This window comes from Monodon monoceros, unplaced genomic scaffold, assembly GCF_005190385.1.
Source record: "Monodon monoceros isolate NGI ecotype Baffin Bay Population unplaced genomic scaffold, NGI_Narwhal_1 Super_Scaffold_12, whole genome shotgun sequence".
Lineage (NCBI taxonomy): Eukaryota > Metazoa > Chordata > Mammalia > Artiodactyla > Monodontidae > Monodon > Monodon monoceros.
Genome location: NW_021703768.1, coordinates 134,714,312 through 134,736,025, shown reverse-complemented (window position 1 = coordinate 134,736,025; position 21,714 = coordinate 134,714,312). Strand labels below are relative to the sequence as shown.

Genomic DNA, 21,714 nt, shown 5'->3' with positions numbered 1-21,714 from the left:
ACTGATACTACTAAATGAATCCTTTCCTTGTTGTTATTGTTGTGGCCCCAGGGGCAGATTTCCCAGAAAAATTTCCTAAGCTCTTGGCCTTACCCTGATTCTACTGATTTCTTCATCTTACATAATGATTAACTTGAGCAACTCTCTTGAAAGTAGATCTTCAGAAGAAGATGAAGTTATTTTCATACTCTCATTGAACAGTTTCTTCGTGGGGAAGCGTTGTTGTATGCAGAGTCAGAATGATGAATTTATGTATTTTTTTATTTGAATTCAATCTTGTGGAACTACCCTGGTTTGTAAGAAGTGGTAGATATTCAGTAAATATTACTTGGATACTGTTTAATCACCATAAGGACAAAGCCTCCATTTTTCAGTGTCATGTTTACCTTCTTGGTTGCCATAAGGTTCTTGTAGCACAAGGTGTTGCAGTTGAAAATAAAGTATAGGTTACGAAATTCGTGACCTGGAAAGAATTGGATAGACAAGAAGTGGAAACTGTCAGGTATTTTAGTGGTCTTTTCCTTGAATGGAAAGAAGGAAAAGTACTCTACCTCTCAGTGATTAGTTTGCTGCTAATAGTAATTTTGCAGCTAACTGGACAATTTCCTTTTTCTTTCAATATTTTCTAGTTGGGAAAAAATAGGGGTTAATCGTGACTCAGTTTTAGAAAAAATATTTGATTTATAGATGAAAAAATGTAAATTTAGAATAAGCTACAAGTCAGTGTATTTTCATTTAAGGTCTTTATAGTTTTTGAAACATTCTGGTGTCACACCGAGCATTCCGGCAAGCCAATTGGCTGCTTAGGTTAGAGTTTGTAACCTACTTGGCAGAACCTTGTTGTGTTACCAGGGTCCGGTCCCTGGCTTAGTAACTCCAGAAACTTGGTTACAGCTGTACTCCTAGGCTGAATCAGATTATGCGAATTAATTCCTCCTAATCAGTCTCATAAGAAATTGTTTTATAAACTAGACAGCTAATTTATTGACTTATAGTAGTTTAATAAACTTTTTTTAGGTGTACCTTTTTCCCTGGTGTTAATACACTTGGCAAACCAAATCATTTGAGAAATGTTGCTTGATAAATACACAGTAGGAGCAAGGGGAATTGATTTGTCTGAGGGAAAAGACTTCCTGTCTTTGCTCCATAATAAACTTCTCCAATGATTATTCTGTCTTCCATCAAACTACTTCTCATCTGTGACCTTCCTGAATAAACTCTGGAAAATTCTTTTATATTTCCCTTCCTCCTAGCCCCTCAAGCAGTATTGCATCGTTCATGCTAGTCCTGATCATTTTGATTAGACATGAGTAAGTTTACCAAGGCTCCTCACACTCCCTTGACGTAGTTGAACTCTGACTGTGACTTTATTTTGACATTATCCCTGAACTGCTGGGCAGTTTACTGTTGTCATTTGATGAATGTGTGTCAACTGTTAATAATAATGCAAAGTCAGAAAATTAACAAAGACATGCTAATTCCTACTTGTATGTATAGAGCTAACTTTGAAGGAATTTAGTTGAAATAATCTTGCAAGAAAAGAAAAGCTACTCAGTTTTTCTCTTTCAGTACTTTAGGTTAAACTCTTTTGTGTTTAAATGTGTTTATTGAAGTGATACAAGGTGTTTTCCTAAAGTCCTATTTTCTTACTCAGGTAGTGGAGGTATATGGCCTTCTAGCCTTGGGGATGTCCCTGTGGAATCAGCTGGTAGTCCCTGTACTGTTCATGGTTTTCTGGCTCGTCTTATTTGCTCTTCAGATTTACTCCTATTTCAGTACTCGAGATCAGCCTGCATCACGAGAGAGGCTTCTTTTCCTTTTCCTCACAAGGTAATTAATAAGAGTATACGATACTATATATAACCCTAGGAAGAGAAAACTTTGATCTAGGAATAGTAAGTTTTTCAAATTAACTTTTGTCGGTCTTTTTATAGTGCTTCATATTCAATTAAAATAGGATTTTCACTCAGTGGATGCCTAGGTCTGGCAATGTAGGGAGGTGCTAATATAATAATGGTGGTATATTTGGCTGCACTGTAGACCGTAGTACAGCAAATGATTTGTGGAAAGGTATGTAGCAAATTGTAAAAATGTTTTTTCAATTTCAAGTTAAACTGCTGGAAAAGAAATATGTTACTAAAAATAACTATCACTTTAATTGAGTATTTAATATGTGCCAGCCACACTAATAAACTCTTCTTCATACTTACTTTTATAGCAGCCCTGCAAGAAAGGTACCTTTATTATCATTAGCATTTCAGAGGTAAGGAAACTGTACCAAGAGTAACTTGCCCAGGTGCCAGTGCCAAAAGAAGGGGTGCTGACACTCAAACCCCATCTGAGTCCAAATCCTATGACTTACCTATACACTTTCACTATGCCCTGTTATTTTCAGTGTTTTGCTTCCGTATTAATATAGAGTCAAATAATGGTAAAATGAGTATATCATAGTATTTTACTATTTAACCTAAAGGAATTCTAAGACTTGGTTTCTAAAATAAATTATTAAAAAAAAATCTTAAGTCATTAGAGTCCTTTTTCCACCTCATTATCTTTGTTGTGAGCTTATCTAGACATTTGTCACTGTTAAATTCCAAGTTTGCATCTCAATCCCTCAGAATCTAGCAGATGGGTCTACATCTTCATTCCCTGGCTCATTGTCACTTTAAAAGGCAAGAAAGAAACTCTCCTCCTGGGAAGTATAGGCGAATACAACTTTAGAGTTTTAGTTAGTAGAGCTGTTGTTTCGCAGCCATCCAAAATGATGGAGTGTTGTGCACCAAGTGGTGTAGGGGAGGAGAAGTTTAAGACAGATTTACTCTCTTTAAGGAGCATGTTACTTGTTAAGATTGAAAACGTTACACAGTTAAACAGCAATAAAAATGTCATGGGGCGATACCTATTTTGACAAGTAAGTAAAATAAACTTATTGGTACTGAGTCAGATTTTGTACTTTCTGAGACTTTTAATTAAAAAGTAGCTTTTATAAACATGCAATAAACTGATATCACACACATTTTAATGGCCAATTCATTGTTTCACTGCTATTTGTTTTTATGTAAGTATCATGGAGATTTTATGCAGAGTTTTAAAATGGTCCAAAAAGTAACTGAATTTAAAGAGAGAGAGATATACAGTTCAATGGTTAGGATAACCTAAGTGTGGGACTGGGATTGGTCATGTTTTAAACCAGATTATTATCCATTGTGAAGCACAATCAAATGAAGCATAGTATAATGTAAGAGGCTTAACAAATCAGTAAGCTATGAATGAATTTGGACTTAACAAAGTAAGAAAATAATGCTGAGATTTTAGGTGAGGCTTAGATATCTTGCCAAAATAATTTTCTTCTTTATTCCTTTTCCATACATAGGATAGATTGCCCCTTCTCTATATAAGAATATTTTAATTTGGTGTTTTATAGAGAAGTTCCTGTGTGGTTCTTTCATTAATTTATATCTCTGTAAGCATTGTTCTTTGTCCTTCTTGATGCACTTGTGTGTTAGGTTATGTGTGTATGTTGCTTTGTCAAAGAACAACTTACTTTCAAAAAGGAGGATCACAAGTTTACCAGGATACCCTGACTAAAACAAACCAACAAAGCATGGCAAACAAACTGAAAAACAAAAAGAAGGGTTTTTTTGCAGCCAGGAAATAGAAACTAAAATCAATAAAATGTCTCATCGAGGAGAGATGGGAAGAAAAGTTTTATAAATTTCCCAGCCTCTTTCACTTCCCCAAAGCTAGGTTGAAACCTTTTGTTTTCTTTAGTATGCTCTTGAAAAATAGCACCACACATTTTTTTAAAGTAAGAGAAAAAGAATGTGCTCCTCTTGAAAATGTAATTAAATCATACTGTTTGGGTAAAAAAGATTTCTTTAAAAATAGACACAAGAATAGAGAAATTGTTTGGACATTCAGTAAAACTTTCAGACTTTTCCAATGGGAATGAAGTAATATTTTTAGTGTTATTTTTAGCCATGATCCTCATATTTTTAAATTACTGGACAATTTGTTGAAACATGGTATATAATGATTTTTCTGAGAAAAATATCAAACATTTCAGAAGTTAGACTTTTAAGAATGCCATAAAATTATTTATTCTTTAGCTGTCAACTACCATGATTGGTAGATATTTTGGCTCCTAATGGAAAACCAGACATTTTTTTCCTCATCATAATGCACAGTGGTCTACGTAAAATTAGATGTTTTCACATAAAAAGTAACTTAAAAACAGTTGTGTAAGAAGGATAACCGTGTAGCAGAGGCATGGAGCTACATAGTAAAGGGCAGATACTGATTTGCCTGAATGAATTCCTCATCCATGCAAGACATTATTCACTGAAATTTCAAAACTTGATACCATGCTTTGAATGTTTTTTTATTAGTTGCTTTGTAAATGCTAAATCCAAATTATTGGTACATAATGTTACATATATTTGCAAAATACTTGTGAAATTATTCTCAAATGTGTTCAATAAAAGTATTGAATGTATTTCTATAAAATATGAAAGTATGTCCAAGGTTTAGTGCAAGTCCAGTTCTCCTTATTAAAAATTGCTATTAAAATTATTTTGAAATGGTCTTGGGCTATATTCTTGGACATGCTTTTGAAATAACCCAGAAAAAACCTGCATTTACCTACGCTTAAATTAATTAAAATGTAAAGCACCAGTAGCATGGAAGACATTGTTGGAGTGAGAGGAGTCAGGGGCTGCAGAGTCTGCACAGGCCCTACCCCATAGCAGCTTGGTCAGAGAAGGAGTTTTGACAAGGAACCACATTAGCAGTACAGTCTGATCCATTTGAACAGCCAGAACCTTTCAGAAGAACAATGGGCAACTATACACATTTCTTTTGAATATTATCAGCATGTTAATTAGATTTTCTTAAGGTTTGAACAAGATTTAAGCCTTCAGAGTTTTACTACCTTTGAAGGAGATGATAGTTAATAAAAATAAAAAAGACTGTGTTTCAGATTTGGTGCTATGTGCTGAATATTTGCCAAAGAGTTAGAAAAATGAGGTTAGGATACTAATAAGAATGGATTTAAATTATTAACAGAGTGGTTAGGTGATTTCATCTCAAATTTTGGGTGTTTTCATTGAGGATCAGATCAAGCTTGGTGGTTATTTAAAGGCCTAAGATGTTTCAATTCCAAATAAACAATTTTTATCGGACAATATTTCCCCCCCCTTTTTTTCTAGTATTGCTGAATGCTGCAGCACTCCTTACTCACTTTTGGGTTTGGTCTTCACGGTTTCTTTTGTTGCCTTGGGTGTTCTGACACTCTGCAAGTTTTACTTGCAGGGTTATCGAGCTTTCATGAATGATCCTGCCATGAATCGGTAAGTTCTTCACCCTGAATAGCTCTAGACATTTAAATCTTATGTAACTTGAAGAAGGAATGATGAATTTCTTTGTTGATGAATTTTAGAGGAAATGGAATTTTGAGGACTTTTTTTTTGGAATGGTTGCAATATTTAGATTAAAATACTATGAAAAAATAACTAAATTTCTGTGTATAAAAGATGTATTTTTATTATATGTACATAACAATGTATATTAGACACTTTCCTTTCCTAGATTTATTTAAGAGATTTTTGGATAGGTTGCTTTTTCCCATTTGACGTTTGTGTTGCTCTGTTAAAATCAGATTTCTAAATTCGATACTTTCTTAAAGATTTTTTTTTTTATGTTTGAACATAATTTTGATATTGATTGAAGTTTCAAAGAATGCATTAATGAGGATGCAGAATAGTTATTCCAGTTGTTATTAAATCACTAAGATCAGGTATTAGGAAACTACTTCTAGAACTTGTCATGATTTCTGTTATCTGAATTAACATAGAGGTTTAATGGTTTCATTTATATAAGTTTATGTAACCTCTTCTTAAAGTATTTAAATTTTTATGGAATATTTCATGATTAGTAGATGCTGAGTACCTTGTAAATTGAGGGGAAATTTTAATTTGTTGTATATTAGTTTTTTAATGACAGAAAAGAAAAAACCTGTGCTCTGTAATTTTCCTGCCAGTCCCAGCTAACACCTTTATAATGGAAAAAGGGAGTGGGGACAAGACAGAAAAATAATTCATGTTTAAGTTCACAGAATTCATACCATTCAGAAAGCACAAAATGGAAAATGACAACTTTCTTCCCCTACTTCCCATTTCCTCTCCCCAAAGGTAACAGCTATAGATGGTAATTTAAAACATTTCTTATAGGGAAAAGTATATATAGTCTTTTCCACATACTATACACATTGTTCTGTACCTTATCTTGTCACTTAATATGGTTTAGATAGGTTTTTTTGTTTTGTTTTTATGTCAACACATACACCTCATTCTTTTCGATGAATGCATAGTATTGCAAAAATAATGTATCTTTTTTTTTTTGCTATTTAAAAGTAATGCTGCTATGAGTGTCTTTGTTCATGTCTCTCTTTTTAAACCCTTAATTAGGAAAATTTTAAACCAGTAAAGCTGAGAAAATAGTAAAATGAACCCCTATGTATGTACCTGGCACCCATCTCCAGTAATATGGCCAGTGTTGTGTGTTGTGTGCCCCTGTCAATTCCACCTACCTTGTCCCATAACACCCCCTCCCTAGCTGCATTTGTTTGGAGCAAATCCCAGATATAATATTATTTTACCTCTAAATCTTTTAGGAAAAAACCATAACTACAATAGAGCATTCATTTCTGATAGAAGAATTCCTTGACATCAGATACCCAATTGGTGTTCATATTTCCCTAATTATGTGTCTAAATTTTAAAAAACATTTTGTTTGCTCAACTCAGGATCCAAATAATGCCCGTGTTGTAGTTGACTGGTATGCCTCTTAAGTCTCTTTCAATATTTAATTTCCTGCTATCTCTTTATTTTTTCCCTTTAATGTTATTTGTTGAAGACATCGGATTATTTGTCCTACTTAGTTTTTCAGTCTGGATTTTACTGATTGTATCCCCATGATGTCACATAATATGTTCCATTGTTCACTTTATCTCTCAAATCTATGTGTGTGTGTGTGTGTGTATGTGTATATATATATATATATATATCTTAAAAATCTATATATATCTTTTGTAGTACATCCATAGGGTAAATTACTAGTAATATTATTGAATTGAAGGGTATGTACATTTTAAATTTATTAGCAATTCTTCTCCAGAAACATTTTACCTGTTTATATCTCAACATTAGCCTGCCCATATTTTTTTACATTCCTTGTCAGTACTTGGGTCATCAGGCTTTGAAATATTTGCTAATTTGTGTATCTGAAAACTGTACCTGTCCTTTGCTCATTTCTCGTTTATTTGTAAGATTCTTTATAATTCAAGTCAATAAGATAAAAAGGTCTTAGGACTTTGTATATATTTTCCATATGGAAATTGAATTTCAAAAAAAGTATTTTTGTTTATGTCTCTGGTTCTTATGGTCTTCTTAAATAGACCTTCCCTACTCCAAGATTATAGAGACATTCACCTGTGGTTCTCTATTTTATAATCGGGATATAGCTCATGATGTAAATATGTATATAATTCAGTGGCTATCTAAGAATGGTAGGAGTGTCTGACTCGTTAGCCAAGCCTGGTTAGAATACTTTTATTTATCTGAGAAGTTGCTTTTTTTCTTCTCACTGTATGCTAAAATTATAGCTATTATGTTTTGCACATGTAGTGATACATTATGCTTGTATTTTATGACACTGACATTAATATTCTGATCAAGTTCTTTTGTTGAAGTCAGAATAGATCACAAATATGTAATAACAGTCTAAGCCTTTGGATTATTTTCCCTCGGAATTAAATGCGATTCTGATTATTGTTTATTTTTCCAAAAACGTGTGCTTTTCTAGGGGCATGACAGAAGGAGTTACGCTGTTAATCCTGGCGGTGCAGACTGGTCTGATAGAGCTGCAGGTTGTTCACCGGGCATTCCTGCTCAGTATTATCCTTTTCATTGTTGTAGCTTCTATCCTGCAGTCTATGTTAGAGATTGCAGATCCTATTGTTTTGGCGCTGGGAGCATCTCGAGACAAGTAAGAAACTTCCTAAAAGAAATTTTTGTCATATTGTTTACATAAGTTTGTTGTCTGAAGATCTAGGTATTGTTTAGAGACAAGATGGATAAATAATTGGTATTAGCTTATTAACAAGTTTACCTTTTTATTTTTTGTATGTATTTGACTTTTCTGGGTTTTTTTTCTCAACATTCTTGTATATAAAAAGTCACATTAAAGGCCAAGTAATTACAAATCAGCTTTTTCTTCTTCAGAGAAATGTAGTACTTTTTTATACTTATACAGTTTTAAAATTAAGAATGTAGAGCATAAAATTCAGCACAGTAAATATAACAAATAATATACAATCTTATTCTGTGCAGTGCTAAAGGAGAGGAAGCATTGAGAGAAAGGGCAAATGAAGGAGAGAAAAGTAAAGGTTTCAGACAATCATAAAGATAGGCATTTATGGGGCTTCCCTGGTGGCACAGTGGTTGAGAGTCCGCCTGCCGATGCAGGGAACACGGGTTCGTGCCCCAGTCCAGGAAGATCCCACATGTCGCCGAGCGGCTGGGCCCGTGAGCCATGGCCACTGAGCCTGTGCGTCCGGAGCCTGTGCTCTGCAATGGAAGAGGCCACAACAATGAGAGGCTCGCGTACCGGAAAAAAAAAAAACAAAAAGATAGGCATTTATGGAATAACAGTCTCATCTGATGGCGTTTTGCAACTAACTGAGGTTATAATGGGGGTTCTTGACACCTTATGGGACCAGCTGGATTCATATTCATCTCATATTACAGAAATTTTCATAAGGAATAAAAGTCAAATTATTTGGCTCTTTAAGATACTATGATGTAAATATGTATAATTCAGTGGATATCTAAGAATGGTAGGAGTGTAACCTACCTAATGGTAGGCTTATGGTAATTTATACAAGGATTTTCTATAAGGAATTGCTTAAAACTCAGTGCCACTATTTTTTTCCAGCATGCTTCTACACACTCTGATTATTGATTATTGAAATACCCGATTTAATTGCTTCCTTGGTGGTGCTTTATAAGTAAGGAAATTAACATTTTAATTATAGTTAATCAGATTTATCTTTCTATCCCCATATCGCCAAACATTCTGAAAACTTGTCAAACCCATAGAATGGCTGAAAGAGTCAATTTAATTTAAATAAGCTCAAAGCTCTTGGATATGTTTCAGATAATTTTAATCATTATACTTATTTGAGATTTGGTTTTTAGGTTTAAGGTTTCTCAGCAGAAGCATTTAAGATGTTGAATTCAATGGTGAACTTAGTTAAATAGTCACTTAAATTGGGGTTTTGACCTAAGTACAGTTAATATTTTGTCGTCTCTGGCAGTATACTTTAGTATTATTAATTATACCAATTAAAAGACTGATATAATACAGTAGAAAGTTTGGAAAAGAGAGAGAAATAAGACCATAATTTCACTGCCATAGGCACCAGTAAATTCAGTTCTGGGTCCTTCCAGGGTGCTGAACTAGCATCATTACTGGCTTCTTCCTCCAAGATCAAATACAGAGGAAATTTAGAGGGAAAGAAGCAAGACTGAGAAGCCCTGTGTGTTGGTGTGGAGTGGTTATTTTGGATTGGTGTCACTGTTGTTACTCGTGTCTGTAGCAGCATTAATTGGCCTGAGGCAAGAGAGGCTCTTGGCTGTGACAGGATGAGATAGGAATGAACAGTTACAGTTCTGTTTCCTTCTTCTCTCCCACTACTGCCTATGGTAATTAGAATATACAATCAACAGTTAAATGGCAGTACTTTTTAAAACAAATGAAATGGAAAAGTTGTGAGAAAAATAAAACTTATTAGAGCTGACTTAAGAATTAAAAAGCTTGGATAGTTCTGTTAAAGAAATGGAAGCAAATGGTAAACATCCTGACTCAGATGGTGTTATAGGCAAGTTCTACCAAACATTGAAGGAGCAGATATCCCTGTTTTAAACAAATGCTTTCAGACAATAGAAAGACTATCCCCCGACCCCTGCTCATTCTTTGAAACCAGTATAAATCCATATTGAAATCAAACAGACAATTTGAGAAAGATAAAGTTTATTTCACTCACAATAGGAGATACTGTGAAGTTTTTATAATAATTGGCTCAAGTATAGACAACTTGACCAATGGAACAGAGCCCCCAGACAGGTCCATATATATATGGGACTTTGGTGTATGGCCGAAGTGGCATGTTAGATGAGTGGGGCAGGTGGTTCTCTTCTGTAATGTAGCTGGAAAGAAATGGTTTCTAATTGGAAAAAGGTGGAATTGGATTCCTGTCTCACATCCGTAAACAAAAGAATCAACTCCAGAATGGTAGAGCCTTAAATGTCAAAATAAAAAATTAAATCTGCATAGAGTAGTATATTTTGGACCTTCAAGTAGGAAAAAAAAATTATTAAACTGATGGAACTGGCCGTGAAAGACTGAGACTAAGAATGACTATGATTATGAAAGAAAAGAATGATAAATCTAACTATCAAAATTAATAACATTTTCTAAACCTAAAGGAAACTTGTATTAGAAATGATAGTTACAACCCTGGGAGAAGATATCTATAGTATTCACACTTCCTCAAGAATTACTATCAAGAATATATATGTAAATAGCTCAGATTGGTGAGAGAAGTGGATAAAATACATCATCAGGCTTTTAGTGAAAGCGGAAACAATGAATATGAAGAGAGGTTCAGTGTCTTTAGTGGTCAGAGAAATGTGAATCAAGACTGCTGTGAGATACTGTTTTAAACCTGTGGAAGTGGCAATGAATAAATAATAGAAAAGAAGGAAGGAAGGGAGAGAGAGGAAAGAAAGCTGATACCTAGGGTAGAAGAAAACATAGGTCCCCAGATATCCCACGTTTCTGGTGGGAGTGTAAATTAGTGTAATCACTTTGGAAAACAGTTTAGCATTGTCTCCTATGTAGATACTCAAGACATTCTTGTGCATGTTCAGGAGGGACATGTAGAAGAATGTTCATAGCACAATTGACAATAGCAGAAACCTGGGAACAAATCATATGCCAATCAAACAGGAAAGGGGGTGAATAAATGTGATAATAGTCACAGTGGAATGTTAAAAACATAGTGATGCATTAAACATTTTGAATGATTCATAGCAATATATAAAGTAAATCCCCAAAGATGACAATATAGAATGTTTTGTTTTGTTTTGTTTTGCGGTACGCGGGCCTCTCACTGTTGTGGTCTCTCCATTGCGGAGCACAGGCTCCGGACGCACAGGCCCAGAGGCCATGGCTCACAGGCCTAGCTGCTCCGCGGCATGTGGGATCTTCCCGGACCGGGGCACGAACCCGTGTTCCCTGCATCGGCAGGCGGACTCTCAACCACTGCGCCACCAGGGAAGCCCTAGAATGTTATTTTTATATCAAAAACAGAATTTTAAAATACACTCTTTAGGAGTACATATGGATAAACAAAACTGTAGAAAGGGAAGCAAGCAAGAGAGTGAAGAGTGCAGGACTCATGAAATGGTTTCATTGGGTGGAGGGAGGCAGGACATGGACTAGGCTGGCCTGCCACATGGTCCAGGGCCTCTTTTGTACGGGGAGATGGGTTCATGAATGCTTGCTACATTTCAGGTATTTAAAATAGCTAATTGGATTATGAACTAATAAAAAAGGGGGACGTGCACAGACCAATAACGATAGTGCATTCTGAACAGAGGATTGTGATTAATTCAATTAAGTGTACCAGGTTTGTAATTAATTCAGTTAAGTGTACCATTAAAAAAGGAAATGGAAAAATTTCCTAATTCTCACATTAGGTTAACAATTAAAAGGTAATACTGAAACTCTGCTTCTCTCTGTCGTTAAGGAAGTAATTATTAGGGGAAAATCCTCACACGTCTTGGTGTTGCTAGGACTGGAGGTAATTTCCAGTGTTTAAACTTAAAAATGTGTCTCAGATAGTTTCAGCCGTAGATATAATTGTTACTTTTATCCAGGAATTTTATTACAGTTGTTAGCAAGGAATTTTACAACTAGAGTCTACTGTATTCAAATGATATAGCAGATTTTCAAATTCCGCTATTCGTTTTTGGCTTTTTTTTTTTGGGTTACACGCGCCTCTCACTGTTGTGGCCTCTCCCGTTGCGGAGCACAGGCTCCGGACGTGCAGGCTCAGCGGCCATGGCTCACGGGCCCAGCCGCTACACGGCATGTGGGATCCTCCCGGACCAGGGCACAAACCCATGTCCCCTGCATCGGCAGGTGGACTCTCAACCACTGCGCCACCAGGGAAGCCCCACTATTCATTTTATGTTTAATTTTAAATTAGATTTTTATTGAATTTTAACTGCTTAAATAAGGATAAACATGTATGTAATGTTTGTGTGTATATGAAACATAGAAATCAGATGTAAGTTTAAAACTGTTGGCATCATGTTATATTTACTTTTCTGTGTACATGTATAAATATATGTTTGTATATATATGTAAATTATATAAGTGAATCACAGCCTGCTTGATTTTGAAAAATATATTTAAAGTTTTAAGGCAAATTGCCCTATTATAACTACTGCCTGCTTTTCTTTAAAAAAAGTAAAAGTTTGGAATCTCAAAGCGGGTCTACTGTGGCAGGTTTATATTTGTTCCTTAACTTCTCATAAGAAAAATGTGTGACAAGAAAAGATGTAAAACACTTTCCAAAGTACCTAGCTTTAATTTTAACCAGAATAATAATTTACTTTCTTATCAGACTTGCTAACCGTGGACAGTCCCACACAGTATAGCATTTAACTTAGTGTGGTTATTTTTCCTCCCACCTATGTTGTAGTAGAGTTAAAGGTAGGCAGGATGATTTATGTTACTCTTCTGTCTCCTTGAGATACTTCACATGGACTTGAGAACATATCACAGATGCTGATATTTAATTAAAACAGCATAATTATTGTGGCTATGAGCTTTAAACTATTTTGGTTGAAATTCACGTTTCCTCGTAATGTTTTTAAATAATCTGCGTTTGTTTTTATTAGAGAATCATTAAATGATTTAAGACTTGATATTCAGTTTACATAGATTGTAATTGAGTTTTTTTAAGAGAGGGGATGGCTGTTTGGGGCTCACGCTGATTTCTTTCTAGATTTGTGATCCTTATGTTAAAAAATTACTCCAACTTTGGCTTTTATTTACCAAGGAAATGGAAGTATCTAGCATCTTTTTTTTTTTTTCTCTTTAAACCCCTGTTGGGGTAATAAGTCATTACATCATCATTTGTCTTATAAATTGGATATATAAAGTAAATAATAAACTTGTAGGGGTGGATATCATACCTTTTTTATTATTGCACAGAAAGATTTTTTCAAGGTTCTGCTTAAGGCACTTGTTGGGGGAGGGTTTTGTGTCATTTTTCTTTTAGAAGTTGGTTTACAATCTATTAAATTTGGGGTATATTTAAGGAATGAGCTGTTAGAATAGTACAATGTACGAAGAGCTAAATAAAAGAAAAGATTATGTTCCTTCTCCTTTTGCCATAACTAGGGGACTCCTGCTGTGTATTCCACTATTGACAAGGAGGATTCAAGTGGAATCAGAAGCTGAAATCTAAGTCTAAGAAATTTCTTGACTTGTTGGGTGTCTTAAAAGCATAAAGTTATACATGGAACTGTTCTGCTGTGTAATGACCACAATTAACTTTTGTCCTGCTTATATCATAGGGCTTTGCACTTGGGTGGATAGATGGGTAGGTAAGAAAAGGTAGTAATTGATGGAAAATAACTTGAAAAATATCAAGCAGAAATAAGTTTTCAAGTTTTATTTGGCACTTATTTCAAACAAGCCTCTGTGCTTAGGAGCTGGAGTTATCCTATTTTTGAGGAGATTAAATATGGGTGATAAGACTTTTTTAAAATGTGTGTACATATATAAAATATTTTTATTTAAATAATAAATATAAAATAAAAATATAAGTAAGAATGTTTAGGTGTATATGATACATAATGTATAAAATATTATATATAAATATATATATTGAAGCAGTGCTTCAATTTATTGTATGATTGTTTGGTACAGATGTTAAGAATTCTGAGAGGGTAGGTGATTCCTGGGGAAAGGATATCATTACCTGTATAAATATATTTGTTTAGCTTGAGCTAGTCTAAAGCGTTTAGAAAAGGAGAGAGTGGGATGCAGGCATTTCTGGTGGAATTTTTAAGAGTGCTTGTGTTTTTTTGGGAAGAGAGTTAACCATCTTTGCTTGTAGTGAGGGACAGATGTTGGCAAGTTTGGACCAAAAAATTGGGAGTGATAGGGACTTCCCTGGTGTCACAGTGGTTGAGAATCCACCTGCCAATGTGGGGACATGGGTTCAAGCCCTCGTCTGGGAAGATCCCACATGCTGCGGAGCAACTAAGCCTGTGGGCCACAACTACTGAGCTTGCATGCTGCAACTGCTGGAGCCCATGCTCTGCAACAAGAGAAGCCATCAAAATAAGAAGCTTGCACACCGCAACGAAGAGTAGCCCCCGCTCGCCGCAACTAGAGAAAGCCCGCATGCAGCAACAAAGACCCAACACAGCCACCGAAAAATAAATTTAAAAAAGGCTAAAAAAAAAAAAATTGGGAGTGGAGGACCTAAAATGCCAGGCTAGGAAGTTTAGAGAAGGTATTGACAGTATTATGCTAGCAGAGCTTTAGAACGATTAATCTCTCTAGGAACAGGGGCTAGAAGGGAAGAAGATCAGCTAGTAGGTCTTAAAGTGCAGTGGTTCATAGTTTTTCCCCAACCTCAACAGATGTGAGGGGTAATACCCCTGCTCATCGGAGAGCCATTCCTCTTAGTAACACTGCACTCACGGCTGCAGAGATTTTCATCCAGGGTGGTGCAGGTGAGGAGAGGACGTCACAATTTAAGACAGCACATTACTGTTAAAATTGTTGAAGTTTAATGCTATAAAAGCCTGACATCGCTTTGAGATTGCTTGGAATGGGAATGAGATTGAAAGCAAACTATTCAGAAAAAAAAAAGAATTGGTGGTACTTGTCAATTGACTGAGTGTGGGGTGTTAAGAGAAAAGGTGCTTTGAAGCCTTTGACATGACTTGCCCTGAAATCTAGCACTGTGACTGGCATGGAGAAGGGTGTGTAGTAAAATGCTGTGAAATTGAAGCATGGCACAAGATTGGTTAGTTGTGCTGCTAGGTGACAGGCATGTTAAAAGGATACTTTTCTTTCTCTAGGAGTTTATGGAAACACTTCCGTGCTGTGAGCCTTTGTTTATTTTTACTGGTGTTCCCTGCATATATGGCTTATATGATTTGCCAGTTTTTCCACATGGATTTTTGGCTTCTTATCATTATTTCTAGCAGCATTCTCACCTCTCTTCAGGTAAGCCCAGGATTAATTAACTTTATATAATAACTGATTTTCTTACTTTTCCTTCCAGGAAAGGAATTAAACTTTTTCAAGATTAATGATGATAAGTGGTCTATTTAGGTGATTACTTCCCATCCTCTTTACTAGAATGCATTACATTTATTTGAGCATAGGCGTTAGAAGGTAGGTTATTAAAATACTAAGCCTATCTGTCACTGTAGTTTTTTTTAATCAAGGTAATTAAACTTTGCAATATCTCTTTTTCAAAATGGTATGATACAGAACTGTCACGTAAATCTTAAATAGATAAGTAACTATAAAATATTAAAAGATTTCAGTGCTTGTTTGGAGCACATTTTGCCCACTCAAAAATATCCATAGTTTCATAATGTATATAAATAAATGATACCTGTGTATGTATTACACAGACATGATATATACTTTACACACACACACACACACACAATGTTACCATGGAATGGATAAACTTACTGTAACTTAAAAGTGTATCTTGGCTGCCTAATCAGTAACAAGTAAAAGAAAAATGTAGCACTGGCAATAAAGATTTATTCATTGTTTCTTGTAGAAGTAAAGGTTCTTTGAAAGTTGAGGAATAGATATGAGTACAGAATTAGGAAATTTTAGATAGAATTGTGAGGGGTTTGGTGACCAGGGGAAAGAAGGAAAGAATGTCAGAGAAGACTGATTACTAATCAGAATCATTTTAGTAAAGTTATATCTCAAGGTACTTTTCAGTATCAAAGATCTGTATTACTGAGATCACCCACATTTTAATTGTACCACTGTCTCCTATGGATATGAAATCTGGTATACTAAAGGTATTAGTAATGTGTTATCACTTAAAGTCTAGGAAAAACTTTATTAGTGATTATATACATCTTTTTTTTTTCAGGTTCTAGGAACACTTTTTATTTATGTCTTATTTATGGTTGAGGAATTCAGAAAAGAGCCAGTAGAAAACATGGATGATGTCATCTACTATGTGAACGGCACTTACCGCCTGCTGGAGTTTCTTGTGGCCCTCTGTGTGGTGGCCTATGGTGTCTCCGAGACCATCTTTGGAGAATGGACAGTAATGGGCTCAATGATCATCTTCATCCATTCCTACTATAATGTGTGGCTTCGGGCCCAGCTGGGGTGGAAGAGCTTCCTTCTCCGAAGGGACGCTGTGAATAAGATTAAATCATTACCCATTGCTACGAAAGAGCAGCTTGAGAAACACAATGATATTTGTGCCATCTGTTATCAGGTAACTCATACAGTAAGAAGCCATTTGGGTGGTTCATACCATGTATCCCTTACAACTTTAACCACATTATCCAAATTCAAGTTAAATTTCCAGGCAGAAATTATCTCCTGGGTAAAAAAAAAGTGGGCCTCAGATATTATTAAAGACCTGATAAAATATTTCCATTTTATTTCTAAAGTAAGTTTTAAATTTAGTTCCTCAAGTTCTAATTTATTGTTATTTTCAACATTATTGCTCACCCATAAATAAAGGAAAAACAGGTCAGGTGTATTTTATATTTACTCCTGAATATACACACACACACACACACACACACACACACACGTGTACTATCAAATACATACTATCATTCAGGAGTCAGCAACTTCTGAAAAGTGGTGTGCCAAGATTCTGACTCTTTCCTTCTGGTATTTCCAGGGTAGGGAGTAAACGTTCATTCACTTGACGTAGGTGGAGAGAGTATGCGCTTCCTTGTGGGCTGAGGTATATCTGAGGTGGATGCAGCCCCTGTGTGGAAGTGGGGGGCAGGAGATATGGCAGAGGCACCCAGTTGGTGTACATTATGGTTGGCCTCCCTGGCATCTTTGGCACGTGAGCCCTCAATAGCTGATGACTGCCTTCTAGCAAGAATTGAAAGATAGTATTTAAATCAGCTTGGAAATACAACAGTAACAAACAACAGGCCTAGAGTTTAGTCACCAGTCACCTGTGCAGGAGGGTGATTGAGTAGCAGCTTTTTACAGCTAACTGTACTGTTGGAAGTATGGGCAGAAATTCTGGGCCACAGCACAAACTGTTCCTTTCAAATCACTCTTAAAAAGTGTGGGCTGGTGGAAAAAAACTATAGATAGTGTCAGTGAGTATACAGGAGAGGTACTTGCTCCAAGGCTGCTTTACAGTGCAGATGGGATGTGTATGTGTTTGTGCGTGAAGGCCATCTAGAATAAGAATTTTTCCTAAGAGTAAAATTAAGCTGCCACTGTTTGATTGTTATTAGAGCATACTTTTGGGTACTAGCAAAATAATATTTTCCATGTTGTTTTTGCATTTGGGGGATTGAGGAGCAATGTAGATTCCCCCAAAGTTAAGTGGTCATTGTCTTCTTTTGGGTCCTTTGTGCTCGGTAGCCTTGTTGTATGCAGGACAAAGCATATCCAAGACAGATTTGTGGCGCATCAACTTCAGCAGCCTATGTCTAAATATACCATCTCTGGGATTTGAGAGTCCTCTTTTTGTATTTCCTGTTGTCACATCACTTTTTTTGAGGTGCTTGAACTACCTGCTGATATCACACTGAAAATAAAACTCAAATTGCTTACCTTCCTAGCTGGCTGCTCTTCCTTGGATGGCTTTCTGCTTAAAAGTTGACTCCCAGGTGTTACCAGTTCTTGGCAAGGAATTTCTGTTAGAGCCACAACTCCTTGTTTTGGGACTTTAAACAAAATTAATGGTTGATCAACCAAATGTATGTTGTTACAATTTAAACTTCATATCCCTAGCCTTCCCCAAATATATCTTACACAAGGACTACTAGTGCAAAGTGGTTATTCCAGTGGTTATTAAACTTAAGTGTGCATTAAAGTCACATGGGTGGCTTGCTTTACCTATGGATTTGTGAATGCCATCTTCAGATATCCAGTAGGTCTGGGGTGGCCCCAGAATATGCATGGTTAGCCAGCACTCCAGGTGATTCTGATGCACTTTGAAAAAACACTGGCTTATATCGTGAAAACTGGGATGTACATTGTCCCTAATGAAGTTTCCACTTCCTTGCCAATACCCTGGTGTTATGTGGCTGATTTTGTCTCCTTGCCAATAATCTCATCATGGAATAATGTGTTGAGCTGTGTTGAAGGATAAAAGTGGAAAAAGTCCAATCTTCATCAGATTTCCTGAGGTTATAATTATACTCATGGAGACCCAGTGATCATACTGCTACAGTTTTATAACCTTTGTTTCATACTAAGTCCGAACCCCGTTACGAAGGTCGTTTCTTCCTCATTTTTGGTTTTTACTTCTTTTTAAAAATTGCTTAGCCAGTGGTTCATGTATTATTTGTATAAAGGGGTCTCTGATGGCAAGAAGATTATTACAAAAATATAAAATAAGTTTTATTCTAAGATCTGTGTTGCAAATTTTCTCTGGAGAATTTGTGAGAAAGAAATGTTGGAACTAGAACTCGAGCATAGCAGCAAAGATTTTAGATAATAGACATTTACGAATTATCTTTTTCCCCCATTTTAGGACATGAAATCTGCTGTGATCACACCTTGCAGTCATTTCTTCCACGCAGGCTGTCTCAAGAAGTGGCTGTATGTCCAGGAGACTTGCCCTCTGTGCCACTGCCACCTCAAAAACTCCTCGCAGCTGCCAGGGTTAGGGGCTGACCCGGTTCCACAGCCTCCTCCTGGAGCTGAGCAAAATGTGCTTCAGGAAGGTACTGTACCCCCAGGCCAGGAGCGTCCTCAGGGGACTGGGGTGCAAGAAGGTTCTAGGGACAATGACGAGTGCATTGCCAGAAGATCAGATAGCCAGGAAGGGACTTGTGATCCCAAGGAAACTCCTCTTAGCGCAAAAGATGCAGCACATCCTGTTGAGGTCAGCCTAGAAGAAAAGCAGCAGGAGTAATGCTTTGCTACTCTGGAGGAGAAGTTAACTCACGATGGAGTTCGTGCCCAGATTTGAGGAGTGAATGTATGAGGTGATTAGGCAGGAAACTTGACATTCCAAGGATCTAATCCAGGAAGTACTCTCAGTGGAGACCACCTGCTTTCATCCCCTTGACTTTGTGGGAGAAATTTTGCAAAGTATGCTAATCAAAATGTATTTATATACCCTATGCTGATGTTCGGTAGAGGTTTGCCAAGAAAATTCAACCTCAGCAACTTCAGAAACGGCCCCTGATTTGTAAGGAATAAATAAAATCAGATTTGAGTGTCTGAAAGGGGCTAAAGAAAGGAGGATAAAGAGCGTGAGGACACCGTGGGAGGAAGCAGGCAGAAGTGGAACTGATACTTCACTTTCTATGGGACAGGACCATTCTTGTTACAGAGTATGAGTGGTGACCAGCCCTTTTCTCTACCCCCTTTTCCCTCAGTTAATTGGAACTCAGTCAGGTGATTATTTGTACAGCACTGAAATGAAATCAAAGACGTAAAAGCATTGATTGTATTCAAAGATTGAAGCACGCTCATACTTCGTATGTGCTTTGGGGGAGGGGGTGGGTGGGCACTTGGGCCTTGCGGGTGCATTCATGTAATCTGAGACTCTTGAACTTTATGATGGAGTCTTCAATATTTTGATGTATATGAAACGTTTGTTAATACATCGTATACTGTGTTGGCTGTGTGAAGTAAACTAAAACTCTAATGAACACTTTGGAGTCCACGTTAGTATAGGAGACCAAAGTGGGAAGGGCTTTAGGGCACTGATAAAGGCCCTAAGTGTACTTTTCAATCCTGTGTAATGTTTAATTCTTGCAACTGAATCAAAACAGTGTTAAATTTTGGCAATATTTGCACTTTGGGAATGAGTACATAACTGTATGATCACACTCTGCAAATGCCACTTTTAAAGCTGTTAATAGACTTTGCACCTTTTCTTTGACAAGGATTTGTCATATTTAAATTTTTACATTCATCATGGCTACAGGTAGAACTGGGGAGGGGGGGAATGTAATTTTTTATGGGAATTTTGATATGAAAAGAAACTAGTCATTTATTTATACAATAGGTTTGGCTCAAAAAGTGTTTTTCAGACTCGGTATTCCTAATGTGGGACGTGACTTTATTTTATTTTTAGTAGCAAATTTGGATGTAGAGTGACAGACATAGCTGAATGTCTTAATAAATTCAAATTTGAAGATAACAATGTTTTATTTCTGTGATAATTATTATTGTAAGGTGTCTTAACGAAATTCTGTTCTCAGGAGGTTTTGCTTATCCAGCTGGGCTTCTGATATCTTGATCCCTGTCAAAAAATGCCCTGCAGATGGCAAAACATTTTGATTGAAAAGGATCAGTTCTTTGAAATCTTCTACACCAGTGGTAGCAAACCTAGCTCTGCATCAGAAGTATCTAGGGAACTTTTTAAAAAAAATTACGCATTTCTGAACCCCACTTCAGACCTACTGAGTTAGCCTTTGGGGTGCCTGAGAATGTGCATTTCATAGCTTCCTGGGTGATTCTATCCAACTAGCCTGACACCAGCATGATTTTACATTTAGAAAGGAAGTGGCTAGACCAGAATGAATTTCTCCCCAGGTATAGCTGGAAGTTTCTCACCGCCCTTTTGGTGATCCTGGTCAGGCAGAAAACAGCAGATGGCACCCTCTGGTGGTAGTCAGGCTGTTGTCCAAAAACCTAGCAGCAATCTTGGATTTAAAACTGAATTTCAAAAAAAAACAACTGAATTTCAGCCCTTGTGTAAAAGGTACATATTCAAATATTAAATGTTTGGTGCCTTGTTTAAAGGAATAAAATTGCATATGAAGTTGAAATTATTTATGGCACAGCGAACTCGGCCATCCTTAAGCACCAAAGGACTGACTCTCTCATATAGACTTCAGGAAAAGTTCTCAGATGTTTTCATAAAACTGTTTCTTTGTCATAGTTTCATATTACAAAGCACTTTTTTTAAAATAAATTTATTTTATTTTATTTATTTTTATTTTTGGCTGTGTTGGGTCTTCGTTACTGTGCACGGGCTTTCTCTAGTTGCGGTGAGTGGGGGCTACTCTTGGTTGTGGTGCACGGGCTTCTCATTGTGGTGGCTTCTCTTGTTGCGGAGCACGAGCTCTAGGTGTGTGGGCTTCAGTAGTTGTGGCACACGGGCTCAGTAGTTGTGGCTCGTGGGCCCTAGAGTGAAGGCTCAGTAGTTGTGGCGCACAGGCTTAGTTGCTCTGCGGCATGTGGGATCTTCCTGGACCAGGGATGGAACCCGTGTCCCCTGCATTGGCAGGTGGATTCTTAACCACTGCGCCACCAAGGAAGCCCCTACGAACCACTTTTTTTTTTGCGGTACGCAGGCCTCTCACTGTTGTGGCCTTTCCCGCTGCAGAGCACAGGCTCCGGACGCGC

General features: G+C 36.6%; 1 protein-coding gene across 1 annotated transcript in view; it reads left to right on the top strand.

Moving 5' to 3' along the window:
- The window catches only part of RNF145 (ring finger protein 145), a 65,107-nt gene extending 44,604 nt beyond the window's left edge, over window positions 1-20,503 (top strand). The window contains exons 6-11 of the mRNA XM_029216576.1: window positions 1,655-1,830; window positions 5,208-5,348; window positions 7,861-8,043; window positions 15,231-15,378; window positions 16,280-16,636; window positions 18,881-20,503. Of these exons, the coding sequence (XP_029072409.1) occupies window positions 1,655-1,830; window positions 5,208-5,348; window positions 7,861-8,043; window positions 15,231-15,378; window positions 16,280-16,636; window positions 18,881-19,264 (1,389 nt within the window). The 3' untranslated portion in view covers window positions 19,265-20,503. The remainder of the gene's footprint in view (window positions 1-1,654; window positions 1,831-5,207; window positions 5,349-7,860; window positions 8,044-15,230; window positions 15,379-16,279; window positions 16,637-18,880) is intronic.
- Window positions 20,504-21,714: the final 1,211 nt, after the last annotated feature.